The sequence below is a fragment of the Magallana gigas genome, chromosome 7 (assembly GCF_963853765.1).
Source record: "Magallana gigas chromosome 7, xbMagGiga1.1, whole genome shotgun sequence".
In the NCBI taxonomy this organism is placed as follows: Eukaryota; Metazoa; Mollusca; class Bivalvia; order Ostreida; family Ostreidae; genus Magallana; species Magallana gigas.
Window position 1 is genome coordinate 8,163,000 of NC_088859.1, and position 18,616 is coordinate 8,181,615.

General features: G+C 38.9%; 2 protein-coding genes across 2 annotated transcripts; one reads left to right on the forward strand and one right to left on the reverse strand.

Annotated features, from left to right (window-relative positions):
• The first annotated feature begins 5,745 nt into the window (after positions 1 to 5,745).
• On the forward strand, positions 5,746 to 9,805 carry LOC105325120 (ribosome production factor 1). Its single transcript, XM_011424512.4, has 9 exons — positions 5,746 to 5,900; positions 6,099 to 6,155; positions 6,759 to 6,839; positions 7,098 to 7,193; positions 7,526 to 7,679; positions 8,482 to 8,564; positions 8,942 to 9,120; positions 9,487 to 9,613; positions 9,718 to 9,805. The coding sequence occupies exons 1-9, from the start codon at positions 5,757 to 5,759 to the stop codon at positions 9,757 to 9,759; spliced, it is 963 nt and encodes a 320-aa protein (XP_011422814.3). The 5' UTR covers positions 5,746 to 5,756; the 3' UTR covers positions 9,760 to 9,805.
• On the reverse strand, positions 9,804 to 14,556 carry LOC105325119 (uncharacterized). The gene is made up of 5 exons (XM_011424511.4): positions 14,314 to 14,556; positions 13,966 to 14,204; positions 13,564 to 13,734; positions 12,068 to 12,142; positions 9,804 to 10,134 (listed from the first exon to the last, which is right to left on the reverse strand). Exons 2-5 carry the CDS (start codon positions 14,198 to 14,200, stop codon positions 9,932 to 9,934), a joined length of 684 nt encoding a protein of 227 aa, XP_011422813.3. The 5' UTR covers positions 14,201 to 14,204; positions 14,314 to 14,556; the 3' UTR covers positions 9,804 to 9,931.
• Between the last annotated feature and the right edge of the window lie 4,060 nt (positions 14,557 to 18,616).

The following is an 18,616-nucleotide window of genomic DNA, read 5'->3' on the forward strand; positions in this document are numbered from 1 at the left end:
TATCACCAGGGTCAGAGAACGTATCACCAGAGTCTGTGTGCCCATCACAAGTGTCAGTATACACATAACCAGGGCCAGTATACCCATCACCAGGGTCTTCATACCTATCACCAGGGTCAGAGTACGTATCACCAGAGTCTGTGTGCCCATCACCAGAGTCTGTACACCCATAACCAGGGCCAGTATACCCATCACCAGGGTCTCCATACCTATCACCAGGGTCAGAGTATGTGTCACCAGAGTTTGTGTGCCCATCACCAGGGTCTGGATACCCATAACCAGGGTCAGTATACCCATCACCAGGGTCTCCATACCTATCACCAGGGTCAGAGTACGTATCACCAGAGTCTGTGTGCCCATCACCAGAGTCTGTACACCCATAACCAGGGCCAGTATACTCATCACCAGGGTCTCCATACCTATCACCAGGGTCAGAGTATGTGTCACCAGAGTTTGTGTGCCCATCACCAGGGTCTGGATACCCATAACCAGGGTCAGTATACCCATCACCAGGGTCTCCATACCTATCACCAGGGTCAGAGTACGTATCACCAGAGTCTGTGTGCCCATCACCAGGGTCTGTATACCCATAACCAGGGCCAGTATACCCATCACCAGGGCCTCCATACCTATCAGCAGGGTCAGAGTACGTATCACCAGAGTCTGTGTGCCCATCACCAGAGTCTGTACACCCATAACCAGGGCCAGTATACCCATCACCAGGGTCTCCATACCTATCACCAGGGTCAGAGTACGTATCACCAGAGTTTGTGTGCCCATCACCAGGGTCTGTACACCCATAACCAGGGTCAGTATACCCATCACCAGGGTCTCAATACCTATCACCAGGGTCAGAGTACGCATCACCAGAGTCTGTGTGCTCATGACCAGGGTCTGTACATCCATAGCCAAAGTCAGTATACCCATCACCCGGGTCTCAATACCTATCACCAGGGTCATAATGCCTATCACCAGAGTCAGAGTACGTATCACCAGAACTGTAAACATATCACCTGGGTCATTATACCTTTTAGTAGGGTCAGTGTTCGTAGTACTAGGGTCTGTGTGCCCATCATCATGGTCTGTATATTCATAACAAAGGTCAGTTTACCCTTCACCAGGGTCTTAATACTTTTCACCAGGATAGTGTACGCATGCATCAATAGGGTCTGTGTGCCCATCACCAGGGTCAGTATACCTAACACAACAGTCAGTGCACTTATCATTAGGGTTTGTATATCCATTACCTGAGTCAGGTAATACTGACCCTGTTGATAAGTAGAGTGACCCTGGTGATAGGTATACTGATCCTGGTGAAGAGCACACATACCTTGGTGATACGTACACTCATGATCCTTGTGATAGGTATACTGTCTCAGGTGATGGTTATACTTACCCTGGTTATAGATTTTGAGATTCTGGTGTTACGTATGCTGACCCTTAGAATATCTACACGTTTGTGTATACCGACTCTGGTGATGGATACATACTGACCCCTGTGATTGGCTACAGACCCTTGTGATACGTACATTGACTCTGTCGATAGGTATACTGACCCTGGTGATAGAGAATGTGATAGATATACCGGTGATAAATGTACTGACTCTTGTGATAGGTATACTGACCTTGGAGATGGGCCCTCAGACCCACGGATGCGTACACTGACACGGCCGTTAGGTAAACTAACTCTGGTGATAGGTAATAGGTACAGTTATCCTGGTGAAAGTCTACTGATCAAGGTAATGGATGTACAAACCCTGAAGATAAGTGCACTGACTGTTGTGATAGATATACTGACCCTAATGATGGGCACACAGACCCTATTGATTCGTAAACTATTCCTGGTGATAAGTATTTAGACCCTGGTGATGGGCATACTGGCCCTGGTTATGGGTGTACAGACTCTGGTGATGGGCACACAGACTCTGGTGATACGTACTCTGACCCTGGTGATTGGTATGATGACACTGGTGATGGGTATACTGACACTGGTTATGGGTGTACAGACTCTGGTGATGGGCACACAGACTCTGGTGATACGTACTCTGACCCTGGTGATAGGTATGGAGACCCTGGTGATAGGTATACTGACCCTGGTTATGGGTATCCAGACCCTGGTGATGGGCACACAAACTCTGGTGATACGTACTCTGACCCTGGTGATAGGTATGGAGACCCTGGTGATGGGTATACTGGCCCTGGTTATGGGTGTACAGACTCTGGTGATGGGCATACAGACTCTGGTGATACGTACTCTGACCCTGGTGATAGGTATGGAGACCCTGGTGATGGGTATACTGGCCCTGTTATGGGTATACAGACTCTGGTGATACGTACTTTGACCCTGGTGATGGGTATGAAGACCCTGGTGATGGGTATACTGGCCCTGGTTATGGGTGTACAGACTCTGGTGAAGGGCACACAGACTCTGGTGATACGTACTCTGACCCTGTTGATAGGTATGGAGACCTTGGTGATGGGTATACTGGCCCTGGTTATGTGTATACTGACACTTGTGATGGACACACAGACTCTGGTGATACGTACTCTGACCCTGGTGATAGGTATGAAGACCCTGGTGATGGGTATACTGACCCTGGTTATGGGTATCCAGACCCTGGTGATGGGCACACAAACTCTGGTGACACGTACTCTGACACTTGTGATAGGTATGAAGACCCTGGTGATGGGTATACTGGCCCTGGTTATGGGTGTACAGACTCTGGTGAAGGGCACACAGACTCTGGTGATACGTACTCTGACCCTGGTGATAGGTATGGAGACCCTGGTGATGGGTATACTGGCCCTGGTTATGGGTATACAGACCCTGGTGATGGGCACACAGACTCTGGTGATACGTACTTTGACCCTGGTGATAGGTATGGAGACCCTGGTGATAGGTATACTGACCCTGGTTATGGGTATCCAGACCCTGGTGATGGGCACACAGACTCTGGTTACACGTACTCTGACCCTGGTGATAGGTATGGAGACCCTGGTGATGGTTATACTGGCCCTGGTTATGGGTGTACAGACTCTGGTGATGGGCACACAGACTCTGGTGATACGTACTCTGACCCTGGTGATAGGTATGGAGACCCTGGTGATGGGTATACTGGCCCTGTTATGGGTATACAGACCCTGGTGATGGGCACACAGACTCTGGTGATACGTACTCTGACCCTGGTGATAGGCATGGAGACCCTGGTGATGGGTATACTTGCCCTGTTATGGGTATACAGACTCTGGTGATGGGCACACAGACTCTGGTGATACGTACTCTGACCCTGGTGATAGGTATGGAGACCCTGGTGATGGGTATACTGGCCCTGGTTATGGGTATACAGACCCTGGTGATGGGCACACAGACTCTGGTGATACGTACTCTGACCCTGGTGATAGGTATGGAGACCCTGGTGATAGGTATACTGACCCTGGTTATGGGTATCCAGACCCTGGTGATGGGCACACAAACTCTGGTTACACGTACTCTGACCCTGGTGATAGGTATGGAGACCCTGGTGATGGGTACACTGGCCCTGGTTATGGGTGTACAGACTCTGGTGATGGGCACACAGACTCTGGTGACACGTACTCTGACCCTGGTGATAGGTATGGAGACCCTGGTGATGGGTATACTGGCCCTGTTATGGGTATACAGACCCTGGTGTTGGGCACACAGACTCTGGTGATACGTACTTTGACACTGGTGATAGGCATGGAGACCCTGGTGATGGGTATACTTGCCCTGTTATGGGTATACAGACTCTGGTGATTGGCACACAGACTCTGGTGACACGTACTCTGACCCTGGTGATAGGTATGAAGACCCTGGTGATGGGTATACTGGCCCTGGTTATGGGTGTACAGACTCTGGTGAAGGGCACACAGACTCTAGTGATACGTACTCTGACCCTGGTGATAGGTATGGAGACCCTGGTGATGGGTATACTGGCCCCGGTTATGTGTATACAGACCCTTGTGATGGGCACACAGACTCTGGTGATACGTACTCTGACCCTGTTGATAGGTATGGAGACCCTGGTGATGGGTATACTGACCCTGGTTATGGGTATCCAGACCCTGGTGATGGGCACACAAACTCTGGTGACACGTACTCTGACCCTGGTGATAGGTATGGAGACCCTGGTGATGGGTATACTGGCCCTGGTTATGGGTATACAGACTCTGGTGATGGGCACACAGACTCTGGTGATACGTACTCTGACCCTGGTGATAGGTATGGAGACCCTGGTGATGGGTATACTGGCCCTGTTATGGGTATACAGACCCTGGTGATGGGTACACAGACTCTGGTGGTACGTACTCTGACCCTGGTGATAGGTATGGAGACCCTGGTGATGGGTATACTGGCCCTGGTTATGGGTGTACAGACTCTGGTGAAGGGCACACAGACCCTGGTGATACGTTCTCTGACCCTGGTGATAGGTATGGAGACCCTGGTGATGGGTATACTGGCCCTGGTTATGGGTGTAAAGACTCTGGTGAAGGGCACACAGACCCTGGTGATACGTTCTCTGACCCTGGTGATAGGTATGAAGACCCTGGTGATGGGTATACTGACCCTGGTTATAGGTGTACAGACTCTGGTGATGGGCACACAGACTCTGGTGATACGTACTCTGACCCTGGTGATAGGTATGGAGACCCTGTTGATGGGTATACTGGCCCTGTTATGGGTATACAGACCCTGGTGATGGGCACACAGACTCTGGTGATACGTACTCTGACCCTGGAGACAATTATGATGGGCATGCGGACCCTGGTTATGTGTATACAGACCCTGGTGATAGGTCATGGGTAGATCTACAAGGGGTCAGTGACCTGTTCACCCCTAATACCCCCCCCCCCCAGCAAAATAGCTCCTGAGTAAAAAAAAAAGGAAATAGATTTCTTCTTTCTTCCCCTCCAGTAGTCTTTGATTTTTTTATTTATTTTGGACTAAGGTATTTGTAGAACCTGGTGAATGGAACAATGCACGAGATAATATTGGTTCACATAAAGTCTTTATACTAGCATACATGTATGTAATGAAACCATGATATTTTGTTCAGGCACCTAGCATCGTAGCAAAGTGGGTTGAGGGTAGACTCATCCAATCTTGCCTTGAAAAAAAAAACCCAACTCAAAAATACTTTTTAAATAATTGAAAATCCTAATCCGTGGGGGGGGGGGGGGGGGGGTAGGGGGCTAAGTGTACCTTTAACTTCAATTTCACAGTTTATTTCCTCTCTTTCATTTCAAATTTTACATGGTCCCAAAAACATTGGGGGGGGGGGGGGGGGTGCAACTGTATGTTAATTTACTTTTTTATAAATAAATCCAAGAAAAATATTTGCTGCGAGAAAACGTGTGCTGGAGGGGGGGGGGGGGCAGTCCCGTCCCCCTGTCCCTGCCCCCATTCCAACCCCCCCCCCCTCCGATGCTAAGTGCCTGTTGTTTTCCTGTAACATTGATTTTGATTGTTCTCTCAATTATTTATTTAATTTTTTGGTGTAAAATCTGATGTACATAACATTTTTATCACTTCTGATCATATTTTTCATATAAAAATCGCATTTTTAAATTGCACATATATCAGTTCGAAGTTCCTCCAAATAGCTTTCGAATTTCCTCCCAATCGTTTACCGATCCCGATGGAAAGTTGGTTCACGCATGCGCACATCCTGGTTATAGTACCTGGTTATAGGATATAAAAAGTACCCTATTCTATACCTCGAATTGCTCCCAAAAAGATGAAAGTGGAAAACGTGGAAGAAGAAAACCAAAAGGATGTCACAGAAGATGTCCAAAAAATTCCGAAACCAAATATTTCGCGTATCAAAAACAAAATTCTACGAAATGAAATGTACAAGAAACTCCGAGTTGAGAAGAGAAAGGTAATAAAGCCCGAATTAAGTCGCAATTCATCATGTATTATTTGTTTGTCATGGATTTGATAAAGTGTTGTTTTGAGTCTTTTATATGGGAAACACACTGATTTGGAAAACGCCCTGTAAAACATGTTATATGATGTTAATTTAAGAGTATGCACAGTTTGAATATTATTAAATATATGTTCATATATGTTCACACAGGCAAAACTAAAAGAGAAGCAAAGGAAGAAAAAGGAAGCAGAGAGCATGGGAGAAGAGGTACATGTATTGCAGTTAATATAGTTTAACTCTAGTGATGGGAATCGGTGAGATTTTCATAATCGATAATTGGTTTCCCGCAACTAACTAATTATCGATTATAATCGGAAATTTTTATATTTTATAGTGTAGTGCTAAATAAATGTAAATAAACAAGTTACAATGAACAGACTCATTACTAGACTTTCGTAATTTGATTTACTTAGTATTTCTAGCGATAAAAAAACTATATTTAAAAGATTTTCCTTTGTAGGCAGTCCAACATTAATTTTCTTGAAACCAAAATACGTCCAAATTCTAGAATGTGCTATATTTCCCGGGTTATCGAGCTCGTTTGACATGTCAGCCATTTTCAGACCGCGCGCCTTTTTTGGGTTTAGATAGTTCGGGTCTAAAATATTCTGTTTATGATATGTGCTCGTTGAAAGGGAAAAAAACTTTTACCGATTAATCGTAATGAAACCTTTTAAGATCGAGAGCTTAGAATGCGATAACAATCGATCGATTTTCGATTATAATCGATGATTGGAACATCTCTATTTAACTCTACTCATATTTTGTTATAGCATGTAGTATATTGATGTGTTTATGTCTTTCAATCAGGCTCCACCTAAGCAAGTGCCAAAAACCATAGAGAGCATGAGAGTAAAAGACGAAACTATGGTCAACACCGAGGACACAGAGGTGAGGTCATCAGTCAATCCTTGTAGCAAATATCATCAAAAAGGCTCAGGGCCTTGACTGTTTTGGACCATCTAAACCTCTTTTTTCATTATAATATAATTAATAAACACTGTTATAGCTTTGCGATCTTACTAAACACTGTTATAGATTTGTGGTCAATATTTTTATAAGTTCTCAACTGGATCTTATCATGGTAAAGATATCTAAGATGCCTTATGCAGAGTACTGGATTATATTTGTACGTACACCTAAATGTAGGTAATGTTGGATGAAGCCCAAGATGAGCTGGCCACATATTTCAACAGAGAAACATCACCACAAATACTAATAACCACTTGTGATAGACCTTGTCTGGTGAGTAGCTTTAAGTAGTTCTAGAGTCTTTAAGACATATGTCTACTGCAATAAAGAAATGGGGGGGGATGAATTGAGACATCAATAAACCTTGTTCTACTCTAGACATGCCTGCAAAAACCACTGCATATTTTAAGTGGCCAGAATCACCTTCAACTTGTGTGATCAAACACATTATTACACCATATTGAAAGTCCTCTCTCTTGGTGAAATAGTTCCAATTAGATTCAATAAAGTCAAATTAGGAAAAAAAAATCACCCCCACTAAACATTGCATATTATATGTATAGTACTGTTTATTTATTACCAGTTTTAATTGTCTTTTATTCCAGAGGACAAACAAATTTTGTAAAGAATTAAAACTAACAATCCCAAACTCAGAGATCAAGTACAGGAGAGGATTGGATTTAAAGAAAATCATCCCACAGGCAAAGGAGAGGGGTTATACAGACATCATTATTGTGAATGAAGACCGAAAGGAACCCAGTATCCTTTGTTTATGTGTTACTAAGAGTCCAGCTCTGCTGGCGCCCTATAGTTATGAGCCTTTCCATCCCACATCATTTGCCCAGAGCATATTCTCTCTCCCCTTGACCCAACCTTGCTTATACTTCATCTACAGAGTGCCTTATGGGGAAAGGATGTGCAGTGACTTTGAACCAACTTTTTAGGTATAAGATCATGGTAATAGAAGAATTGTGTGTAGAATCCTTGTCTTAATAACAATATATTTTCTCCTCTTGGACCAATCTGTAGCATACTCTACCCACAAAGGTCAAAGATTGTACAGTGACCTTAAACACAGTTTCTAAGCTACTGTCTGGCTAATGCAAAGAGTGTTTTTGGGTAAAAGTTTTGCAGTGACGCTGAACCACAAATCTAGGCGAATATCTGAATTAGCAGATTTCTTTAAAATCCTGTTTTGGATTATAATTTCACTCCCCTTGGCCAAATCTAGTGAAGACTGTCTGTAAATAAGGGGGTTTGCGGATAGTTCTATGTCAAATTCCACATTTTTAAGTCAGAAGTGAAGGTCAAAGCAAGTCCTCTAAAATGCCTTTCATCATATGTCATGTGATTGGGCCCTTAGAGATGATCAGTTGGTCGCCAGCTCAATAAAGCCTAGTAAGCAAATTTCTATAAAATGAAGGTTAGTTCAACAGCAGGTGTTTACAAGTATTCCAGGAGTTTTGAATAAATGAGAGATACTGTACATGTAAATACTATACACCAATGTTAAAATTTGAATGAAGCAGCAATTTGCATCTTTTTCTTAACCCTGTGTGAGATGGATTAGTCATCACTCACCTGCCTGAGGGCCCCACATTACATTTCAAACTCAGCAGCGTCCGGCTTACCACAGAGATAAAGGTATCGGATAACAACCTCTTTCAGTTTTGGTTATTACTAGCAGAGCAGTGCATTACTGAAGTTACACTTATTTGTTGAGGATATATTTTCATGGATTTCGAGATAGATCTTTTACAAAATCCAAAAAAAAAAGAATTTTTTTATTTCCTTCAAAATGTGAATTTTTCTAAATCCATGAAAGTTGATGTCCAAAAGCACAAAATAATTTTTTGATTTACAAACAAATGCTTTACTTTTGCATGATTTTGTATCATTTAATCAAGTTCTTTTGTACATTTACAATTACAGAAGCTTACAATTACCTTTTGTCATTCTGCTAATATATGAAAGAGTGTTCTTTTAAAAGTTCAAACAATTAATTTAAACATTTCTTTCAGAGAGTTGGAGAAATGAGTAAACATAAACCAGAGTTAATCCTGAATAACTTTGGGACACGACTTGGCCATTCTGTTGGGAGGGTGTTTGCCTCGTTATTTCCACATGACCCACAGTTCCAGGGACGGAGAGTGGTCACTTTCCATAACCAGAGGGACTTTATTTTCTTTAGGCATCATAGGTTGGTATTATAGAATCTTAATTGTGTGAATTCCCACTCATGAGTTTAATTTTTTGTCCATGATGGGATACATGGCTCTAAGGGCTTTTTCCAAGTACAGTGTACAAGGCAAAAAATTTTTACTAGTAATTTCAATATTAAACTATATAGTAATTAAATCTGTGCCTGTCTATCTTTCATTATTCATAGTATATGATAGAGATGAAGATTTAGGCTGAGATCCAATGTTTTACTTGGTATTTGCACCCTTCATCCAGGTTATGACATAGATGAAAGGATGATTAATATAACCGATCAGAAATTATTCTATGAATGAATAAAGATTCTATCAAGTATTCATCCAATATTATGTATTTATTTTAACAGATACGTCTTTAGAAACAATAAAAGGGTTGGATTAAAGGATTTGGGTCCAAGATTTACCCTAAAGCTTCGGTCCTTGCAGAAAGGAACTTTTGACTCAAAGTATGGAGAATATGAGTGGGTGCACAAGGTAAGAGTTATCATTCTTGAATTGTGGATGATTTTAGGTACCTGTATTTTGTTGCTCTGGGATTGAAAATACTTTTAAATGTTTTTTTCTTCTTCTTTTTTCAGAGGAAAGAAATGGAAACAAGCAGGAGGAAGTTTTCTTTATAAATCTTTGGTCTTTTTTGTTAAATAAAATATATTAAATATGAAAAAACGGTTTTCTGTTTTATTTTACCAACAACAATTGATGTAATATAAAAAATGAAAAAATAATCACAGATATTTATGTCCTTCCTCTTTCCAAACATCTGTCATAATGTTCCTGTGGATAGTATACACATTATGTCCTGAAGTGAACGAATAAAAAGACATTCAGTAGTATCAGCACAGAGCTCTGTAAATGGAGAGAAGACTTGTTCTGAGTCCCCATTCCTCCAGGTCGGGGCGTCTGCACCAACCGTCTGCCACCACTCCCCATCCCCTGGCCCACTGACCTACTGGTGACAGTGGTAGTAGTGGTGGTTATTCTAGGTCTCTTGGTTCCTGTTAATGACATGTTCAAGATTATTGGGTTAACGATTTACATTTTTCTTATAATTTGTGGCTAGATTCTGAACTAGGCTTACTAAATTTCATCCTTCCAAAGAAAATATAGTGCACCGGTATTTTTTTGTGACTGAGTATTTGTAATCAATGGCAATTCAATGTGGGTACATGAACACCGCTGTATATGTATATCACAGCCGAGGTTAATTACATGATGTAGAGTGCAATCTTTAGAAACTTATGTCTAATGTAATTTGTATTGTCATTAATGAAAGACAGTTAGCTTTTAATTTATGAACAAAAAAATCCATAGATCCACATGATAAACTAGTATTAAGATATTCAAGTAAAACTAAATGTATCATATTTTGGCGGAAAGTAGCTACCGCTAAATGGCATGCATATTCAAAGTTCAGTCTGAAATATGCACATCCAAATCTACTTTAACTAGTTGAGAAATCAGTGTCCGCTTAATTGATAGAGTACACGTTTGCGGCATTTTAGGAAATGAGAGGGACATCCTTCGCAATAACAATAAGAGTACTCATTGTACTACGCGTTAATGCTCGACGATTTGTTCTAACAAAGTTCCCGAAAAAATATAACCCAAAACAAACCAATTACCTCGCATCTTAAAATATTTGATCTTGTGTGAACTTTACATGTATACATATCATTTGTTTAAAGGGGCATGGTCACGATTTTGGTCAAATTCTATTTTTATGTTTTTATTATTTACAATGCTTTAGAAATCCATTTCTAATGATCAAATAAAATTTGAGAGTCATTCGTAGAGATACGAGCAAGATACAGGGCTCACGAATTTCAAGCCCTGTAACTCGCTTATAACTCAACAAATGACACTCAAATTTCTGTTGCCTATTAAAAATGCCTTTCTGAAGCATTGTAAGGATTAACATCTGAAAAATAATTTTTGACCAAAATCGTGACCATGCCCCTTTAAGCTCTTCAAACTGAAGTGGAGAGACCAGCAGTTCGTTTTTCTTTGCATGTACCTATGAATGTGATATACAAGAAAAAAAAACGATCGAACAAAATAAATATGGATGGGGAAAGGAGTTGTCCACGTGCCTGGCGTTTGATTTTATTCAAGGAATAATTTTGTGCGCATTTTGAGGGGAATATTATGGTCGGGGTGGTCAAATCCAATAAAGCTCTAAGGGCACGCCACAACCGTTATAATCAACTTATGAATATCCAAAAAATGATTCCTCATAAACTTTTCAGCAATTCTTCGATTAAATATTAAATTATTGACATTTTTAAAGGGGCATGGTCACGATTTTGGTCAAAAATTATTTTTCCGATTTTAATATTTACAATCCATCGGGAAGGCATTTTTAATAGGCAACCGAAATTTGAGTGTCATTTGTTGAGTTATAAGCAAGTTACAGAGCTTGAAATTCTTCGCTATGTAAACAAAGCGTTTGTTTACAATTTAAACTTTGAAGTGAAAATTTCAGTTTTAAACCTAAAACCAATGTGTTAAACGTTAGGAACTGTTAATCTATGCTTAAAATATATAAAAAGATAGACAAATAAGCTGGAATTTTTTTTTACTGGTATATTGAACCTATGTAAACAAAAACAGGGCACTAGTTAAAGAATTGTTTATCCTGTATCTTGCTTATAACTCTACGAATGACACTCAAATTTAATTTAATCATTAGAAATGTATTTCTAAGCATTGTAAATAATAAAAACATAAAAACAAAATTTGACCAAAATCGTGACCATGCCCCTTTAATTAAGAGTATTTTCATTTCGAAAATCCCGCTTGCGTCCTAACAAGCAGTATGTAATTAATTTGCGTCATTGCCGAAATATATTGATCTATACGTTATAAATTTGATTCGTGGTGTTATCACAACACAAAGACACTAGAAAATGTAAAATAATTTGTTCTCACTTTTTGTGTGGACAATCGGGGGTTGGGTGGGGCAAGCTCGGGTAACCACGTCCTCGCAATTTTTGGACACACCACCTGAAGCAAAAATGAAACCATGTCGTCTATCCCTTGCTTAAACTTAAATACCATCAAAAATGTACAGTTTCGTGTTATGCGTTCCATGCAATTATTATGTTGATATTTTTTTAATACTTGATCATATATTTTTCTAGCTACAATTTAAACTTATATTGAATATGAGTTAAACTAGTTTAAACTAATGAATTGTTCAGGAATTGTTTTAAAAATGTCAAATATTTTGACAATTACACATAATGAGCTTCTTAAGAAAAATATAAGATTCAACAAGAGTACAACAGACATAATTAAATAATTCTTTTATACAATGAAAATCTAAAGGGTGTATAATATTATATTCTTTAATTAATTTATATGTACGTGTACTTTATTTGATGAACACATTTTTCTCGTATTTTGTTTGAAAATCAAATTAAGCGCTTTCCGAATTTATAATTTTCAAGTTTATAATTTCAATCTTCAAAATTTTATTTTACGTTTATTAACTGTACTATCTTGAAATTAATTTATTTTTTCCATAATGCTATCTAAAATATGAATTGTTTTTTGTAATCGGTTTTTATGATAAAGATGTGTCTTTAATCAAAGTACCGAAGAACTCTCGGGAGTTGATTTTGTCGATGTTTATTTATTTTAAAATCAATGATATGTTATTTTGCATGACAAGTACATGTGGTTTCTAATTTGTATTTGAATTACGCACATTTTTATAATATGAATTTTTGGACTTTTTCGACAAGAATGTCGAGAAACTCCCATATGAATCATGTTAAATAATATTTAAAGATAAAATTAATTCAATCAAACTATGTATCAGTAATAGAAATATTTCTCGAAAATTGTATGGATCCAAGCAATATTGAACTCTAGTCTCGTTCAACCAAACGCTCGGCTGACACCGTATATTTCCGACAAGCAAGAGAGACTCTCTGCTTGTCGGAGATTTACGGAGACAGCCGAGCGTCAAGTTGAACGAGACTATATTGAACTCTGGCGTAGGAATACATACGACTACAAAAAAATCTAAATTGTTCGTTCCTTTTAAAATCTGACTATTTTTAAGGTATTTATAAATAAGTTTTCTTGAAAAACAATGCTTTAGCATACATTACATCGAATTTATCAATTATTTTCAAGAACTAAGTCTTATCAGCAGCGATGATTTGTGCTGAGGTCCAAACACTGTTTCACAAACACTGTTTTGTCTGAGTAACTGCATAGGAGAGTTGATTAAAATCAACTCCCAGAAATTCAATTGAAAATGGAATCACTTAGAATTTAAATCCAAAAAAACCCAACTTTTCTCACTTTTTTCTTTGAATACAGAAATTTTTGTTTGACAAAATACCATGTCTTATCGAATCTAGATGTATACATGTATGGAATTTATTCCAACATCTCGCATTCTCAACCCTTACCCAGCGGTAGGGAGCTTTTGACTTGGAGATCGCAGCCTGTCTGTACAATACGACTGTAGTCTTCATACGGTTCCTCTTTGTACCTCATAGAATAGAAACTGGATAGAAACAGCACCCACTTCTTGCCCTCCGATATCTCGCTAACAAAACACATTCCACCTTCCTCGGTCTCTGGAATAACAATATTACAAAGAAAGCCCTGTTGTAATCAATTCTAAATTCGTGTTTTTCTAAACATTCAGAATATAACTCTGCATATTGAAGAAATTCTCTTCAGCTCGGAAGTTTTGATTTTTTCTGATAACCCGACTTGAGTAAGATACTAGTATGGAATAGCGTTATGTCTTAGTTAATGCTCATAGAGGTACTAAGTACATGTATGCTGATATTTCCCTAACTTACCCACCCCTGATATATTCAGGGCACCCGGGATATCAGCCCCGCTGTCTTTGAGAACACAATCCACAGTCAGACTGTATTTACCATCTCCCACCTTTGATTCAATGGAACCGGTAACTATGACGTCAGAGTACCGTGTTTTATCGTTAAGAGTCGCCACTCCGGGGTTAGAACAGCTGGAAACACCCCCTACTAACGCCAAAAGACAAACCACGTGACCGACGGAAAGCGTCAACATCTTTCTGTAAAAGTGACGCAAACTCAATTCCATGACCGAAAACTGACTGATTAAATAGGAATTTTCAAGAACGATCTTCTGGCAAATTTCTCAAGTTTTCAACCGATACTCACAAATGTTTTCTGGTGTTTCTTTAAATAATTGTAGGGTGTCGTTGATTTCAAGGCGAAAGTCCCACGAGGTTGGTACCCGAAAAACAGTACCCACCCGACTACCCTGGGTGTTAGAGTCTGTGTACCCCTGTAGTGCGATAAGCCTTGATTTTTTCTTTCTTCAGCCTTCCATTATGTTGGCATCTAGGACTTCACAATTTGAATTGTTTATAGCTGTCTCCCCTCATCTATATATCAGCGTAACTTCTATCACTGCGTTAGTTGTTGAGAAGCTATTAGGGGCAACAAGTGGATTCTTTTGTGGGGTAGGAGATTAATCAACATCGTCCAGATAAAGAAAACGTTTCTTTATGACCACAAGGTTAAATTAATTGAAACTCCCAGGCAAGTAATTAATCAACCAGGGGTACATTCCGTATACCCCTTTTAACAATGCAGTTTGCTTATCAATTTATTTTTTGGCTCAAGCCAAACTTAATAAGAATGGCAGACGTTTTCTCTCTGTGTATCTGTCTTCATCGAATACGGTTTATCTCCAAACCCAAGGAAAGCTTTCAAACAAGGTACGACCCTTGCTTGATATATACATGTAGTTAAAGATATTTTGATTGCATCAATATATATCGGGGCTCCCTGAATTTGACCTCACAATATGCCGCAGGCACCAATGTTTCTTAACTCCTTGTCACTAAAGCAATTTTACAGTGTAAATTTCTTTGAAACTGCGTATGCATTGTATATATATTTCTTTACACCTATTTTTTTTTTCAGCGACCCTTAACCCAATTGCAATTTTTCCAAATTTGAATGTCTCGGAGAATCGTAAATTCGGTTACATGGAAAGTTTGTTTGACTTTATCTCCGAATAGAACAATTTTAAAGTGTAAATTTCTTTAAAGTTGCGTATGCATTATATATATATTTCTTTACACCTATCTTTTTCCAGCGACCCTTAACCCAGTTGCAATTTTTCCAAATTTGAAAGTCTCGGAGAATCGTAAATTCGATTGCATGGAAAGTTTGTTTGACTTTATCTCCAAATAGAATTCGTAAGTAAGGCTACTAGTATTTGGTCAAAATAATCATGCAAAAAAGAAATAAGCCATTTGTTTGGCACTCGTTGTGCTACGAAAACATAGGCAAGATTTAATGATATAACAACGTTACCCAGACATTTTAACTTCTTTATTTTTTCACAAGACTACTACCAAAGTATTTTTTTTTAATAAACAGGTAAACAAAAAATCCCATGGCGTAATTCCAGTCTCGGAATCTGGGGTCATACACTGAGCAAATAATTTAAACAAACAAATGCGTCAATATTGATACGGGGCTTGGAGGGTTCTTACCTCCGTAAATCCAAGATTGGCGCATCCCTTCCCCGTCCGTATTTCCTTTATATGCATGTCGACAAATCCACGCAATAAGTCTCCAAAGTATTTATACAAATGTGTATCGAAAGTACTAAGTAACTAAGCGCGTATTCTACCAATAATACTGTAAACCAACTTTATTCGCGTGCGAGAAATTTTCGCGAGGTTAGCGAGGGCCTCATTGTCGCGAATATTTCTCGCCACAGACCAGTATTTACCATAAAGTTGTAATAAAAGAAACAGGTGTGGATAAGGTTTTGTCGCGAAAATTAGTCGCCGTGAACCAATTCATCTCGGATATATCGCGAAATAAAGTCGTCGCGAATAATAGTTGGTTTACAGCATTGGATACTTTGATATCGCCTTTTCAAGGGTGTTATACGTATTAATTCAAACCAGGATAAGAAATGTTGTTTTTAAAATATAATTTTCATTACTATAATAGTTGACTATATTTTTTTAATCTCGTGTAATCATGTTTTCACAACTGTCTTATGGCGATTATGAGATCATTAAACTAGCTTGATTTATCTCATGCTTTCAATATGATAATGGACTGAGTTGGTGATTTGGAGAATATATATTCTCTTCTTACAAATTTCTCAAGGGAATTTTGTGTCATGGATTTTTTTATTCATAGCTTGGGGTTAAAGTCCTGTATTGTTCAAAATTTAAGCAGAAAACAAAGAAGAATATACAAAAACATCTTCGCTAGCGAAGATGACACAAATGTTGTGTTCTATTTTTTTGTTTACATGTATTAAATTGCTTTATTTTTTAGCTAGGGATATATACAATATACATATAAGTTTCATCGAGACTGTATTCATGGATTCTTCTACATCCTGTTAACCATCGACAACTGGGAGACACTATATAAGTTTACACAATAATGAAAACTAAAAGCATTTATGTCTCTATCTACATGATATTTCTATTCATGATACTCATCTGGATAAGAAAGGCGTTTTGATTTAGTAATGGCCAATATATTGATATCTACAGGTCGGGGTCAGTACTAGTACGTCAGCATTGTAGAATAAGGGATAATGTTTACAAGGGCAGTGATTGAAATGTTTCCAGAATTTATTTTCAGTTATTTTACTTTGTTAATTAAAAAATCATTGATATTTGCTTTGCTTTAGCCTTTTGGAGTCGTCTCTTGACCTTTAACCTCAGGTGCCATGACGTCACAGATTACTTGGCACCAATGTATAATCTTTGTAAACTTAACGATTATTCCACAAGTGCCAAATGAAATGCTGACGAAATCTGCGTGGATTCAACAGTTTCCTTTTACCAATCTAAAAAAAAAGAAACAACATACTCAATTTCATCAACTGATATTTGGACAACTTCACTTAGTGACATTATTTTTACTTAGTCAAATTAGCTGTGTTCTATGAAAGACCTATATGCACACTGTACATCGTATGGTGATAGATGCACTTATAGTCAATTAGTCATAAATGTACTGTATCGGATGTATCCTGGACTTTCACAGAGAGCAATATGACTATCTGATTTATATTGAAGGGAAATGTGTCTGCAACATGGATTTGGAAAAAAATAAAGTGGCTGCGAAAGGTCTTAGCAAGAATGAAAGAACTTCTAAGCTTAAAATTCATTTGTTTGCAACGTGATAAAAGTCTAGCAAGAGTCGAGAAAAGCCGTATCGTCTAACGATTTTGCATTCATTTTCTTGTAATCTGCAATAGGTTTTTTGCTGCATGGACCGTGCACCGCCGGGGGACAGACAGAACATCGGCTAAACAAGTCTACTATCGGATGTACAATCATGTGCCATTCTCAATGCTGCTGAAGAAAACAAAAATGTCGGTCCAAATGGCGGGAGAAAAACTGACTCGTGGAGAGAGAGCGAGCGAAAAACGTTACACTTGAGAGGCCGCGGGAGCAACTGGCAGTTTTATTGATTGAAGTGGCATGTTACATTCATTCAATAAATCAGGAATCAATTATTCATAGCGCCGTATCAGATGTGCTGAAATTCTCCGTATTCTGTATACAATAAATGGTCATTTGGAATTCATTGTCACGCGAGTTTTAACATGTGATATAGCGCGGTAGCGACATGCAATTATCTCTCATTATTTTTACTACTGCACACAGAAAAACGTTCTATGATTTATTGATACATATATACAAACGTTTTAAATTCCAATAACCATGGAAACCTACTTGCAACATCAAAGACCGACAGTTGAAACAACTTTGATAAATATGATTTTAAGAAAGTGGATGATTTTCTGGCAGTGTCATACTATTTTCCGTATTACATACTCTTATACATATATGCACAGCGTAGAAATAAAGAGTCTTATTTTAAACTCTTTAAGCAAGGGATCAAAGCACAAAAAAGTTGACATCAAATCATCACATCAAAGGTGGCTTCTGACGCAATGGTTAAGTCGACAAAAAGAATGAGCTACATTCGTCGTTGATGTAATCATTTATAAAGTCACAGCAATTCAAATGCGCAAATTTTCGTCCGTTATCATTTTTCACTGAAAATTGATCTGTACCTTCAAAACAGAATTAATTTTGACACGTCCAAGCTTTCAATGAGGACCCCCCCCCCCCTCCCCCTTCGAAAAAAAATCTAACTTCAATGGAACGCGCAATAAATCCATTCCTCGTTGTTGAAATGCTGAGTGATTGTCTGTTGAATTCGATAAAATCAATTCTGAAGTGTTTAATGAGATTTAATTCCATTGCAAATTTTAGTGCAAAAGTGTGGTGTTCAATTCATCTAGTAATTGTTTGCAAATTGGGAAAGTGTTGGTAACCCGCGGTCCTGGACTTGGGGAGAATGAAACTGGTTGTAAATAATAGGGCTCGCTCCTTTTTGTTCTGATATCGATTAAAAATCATTGATTTATCACAGGTAGATTTTAAAAACCGTGTCTTTG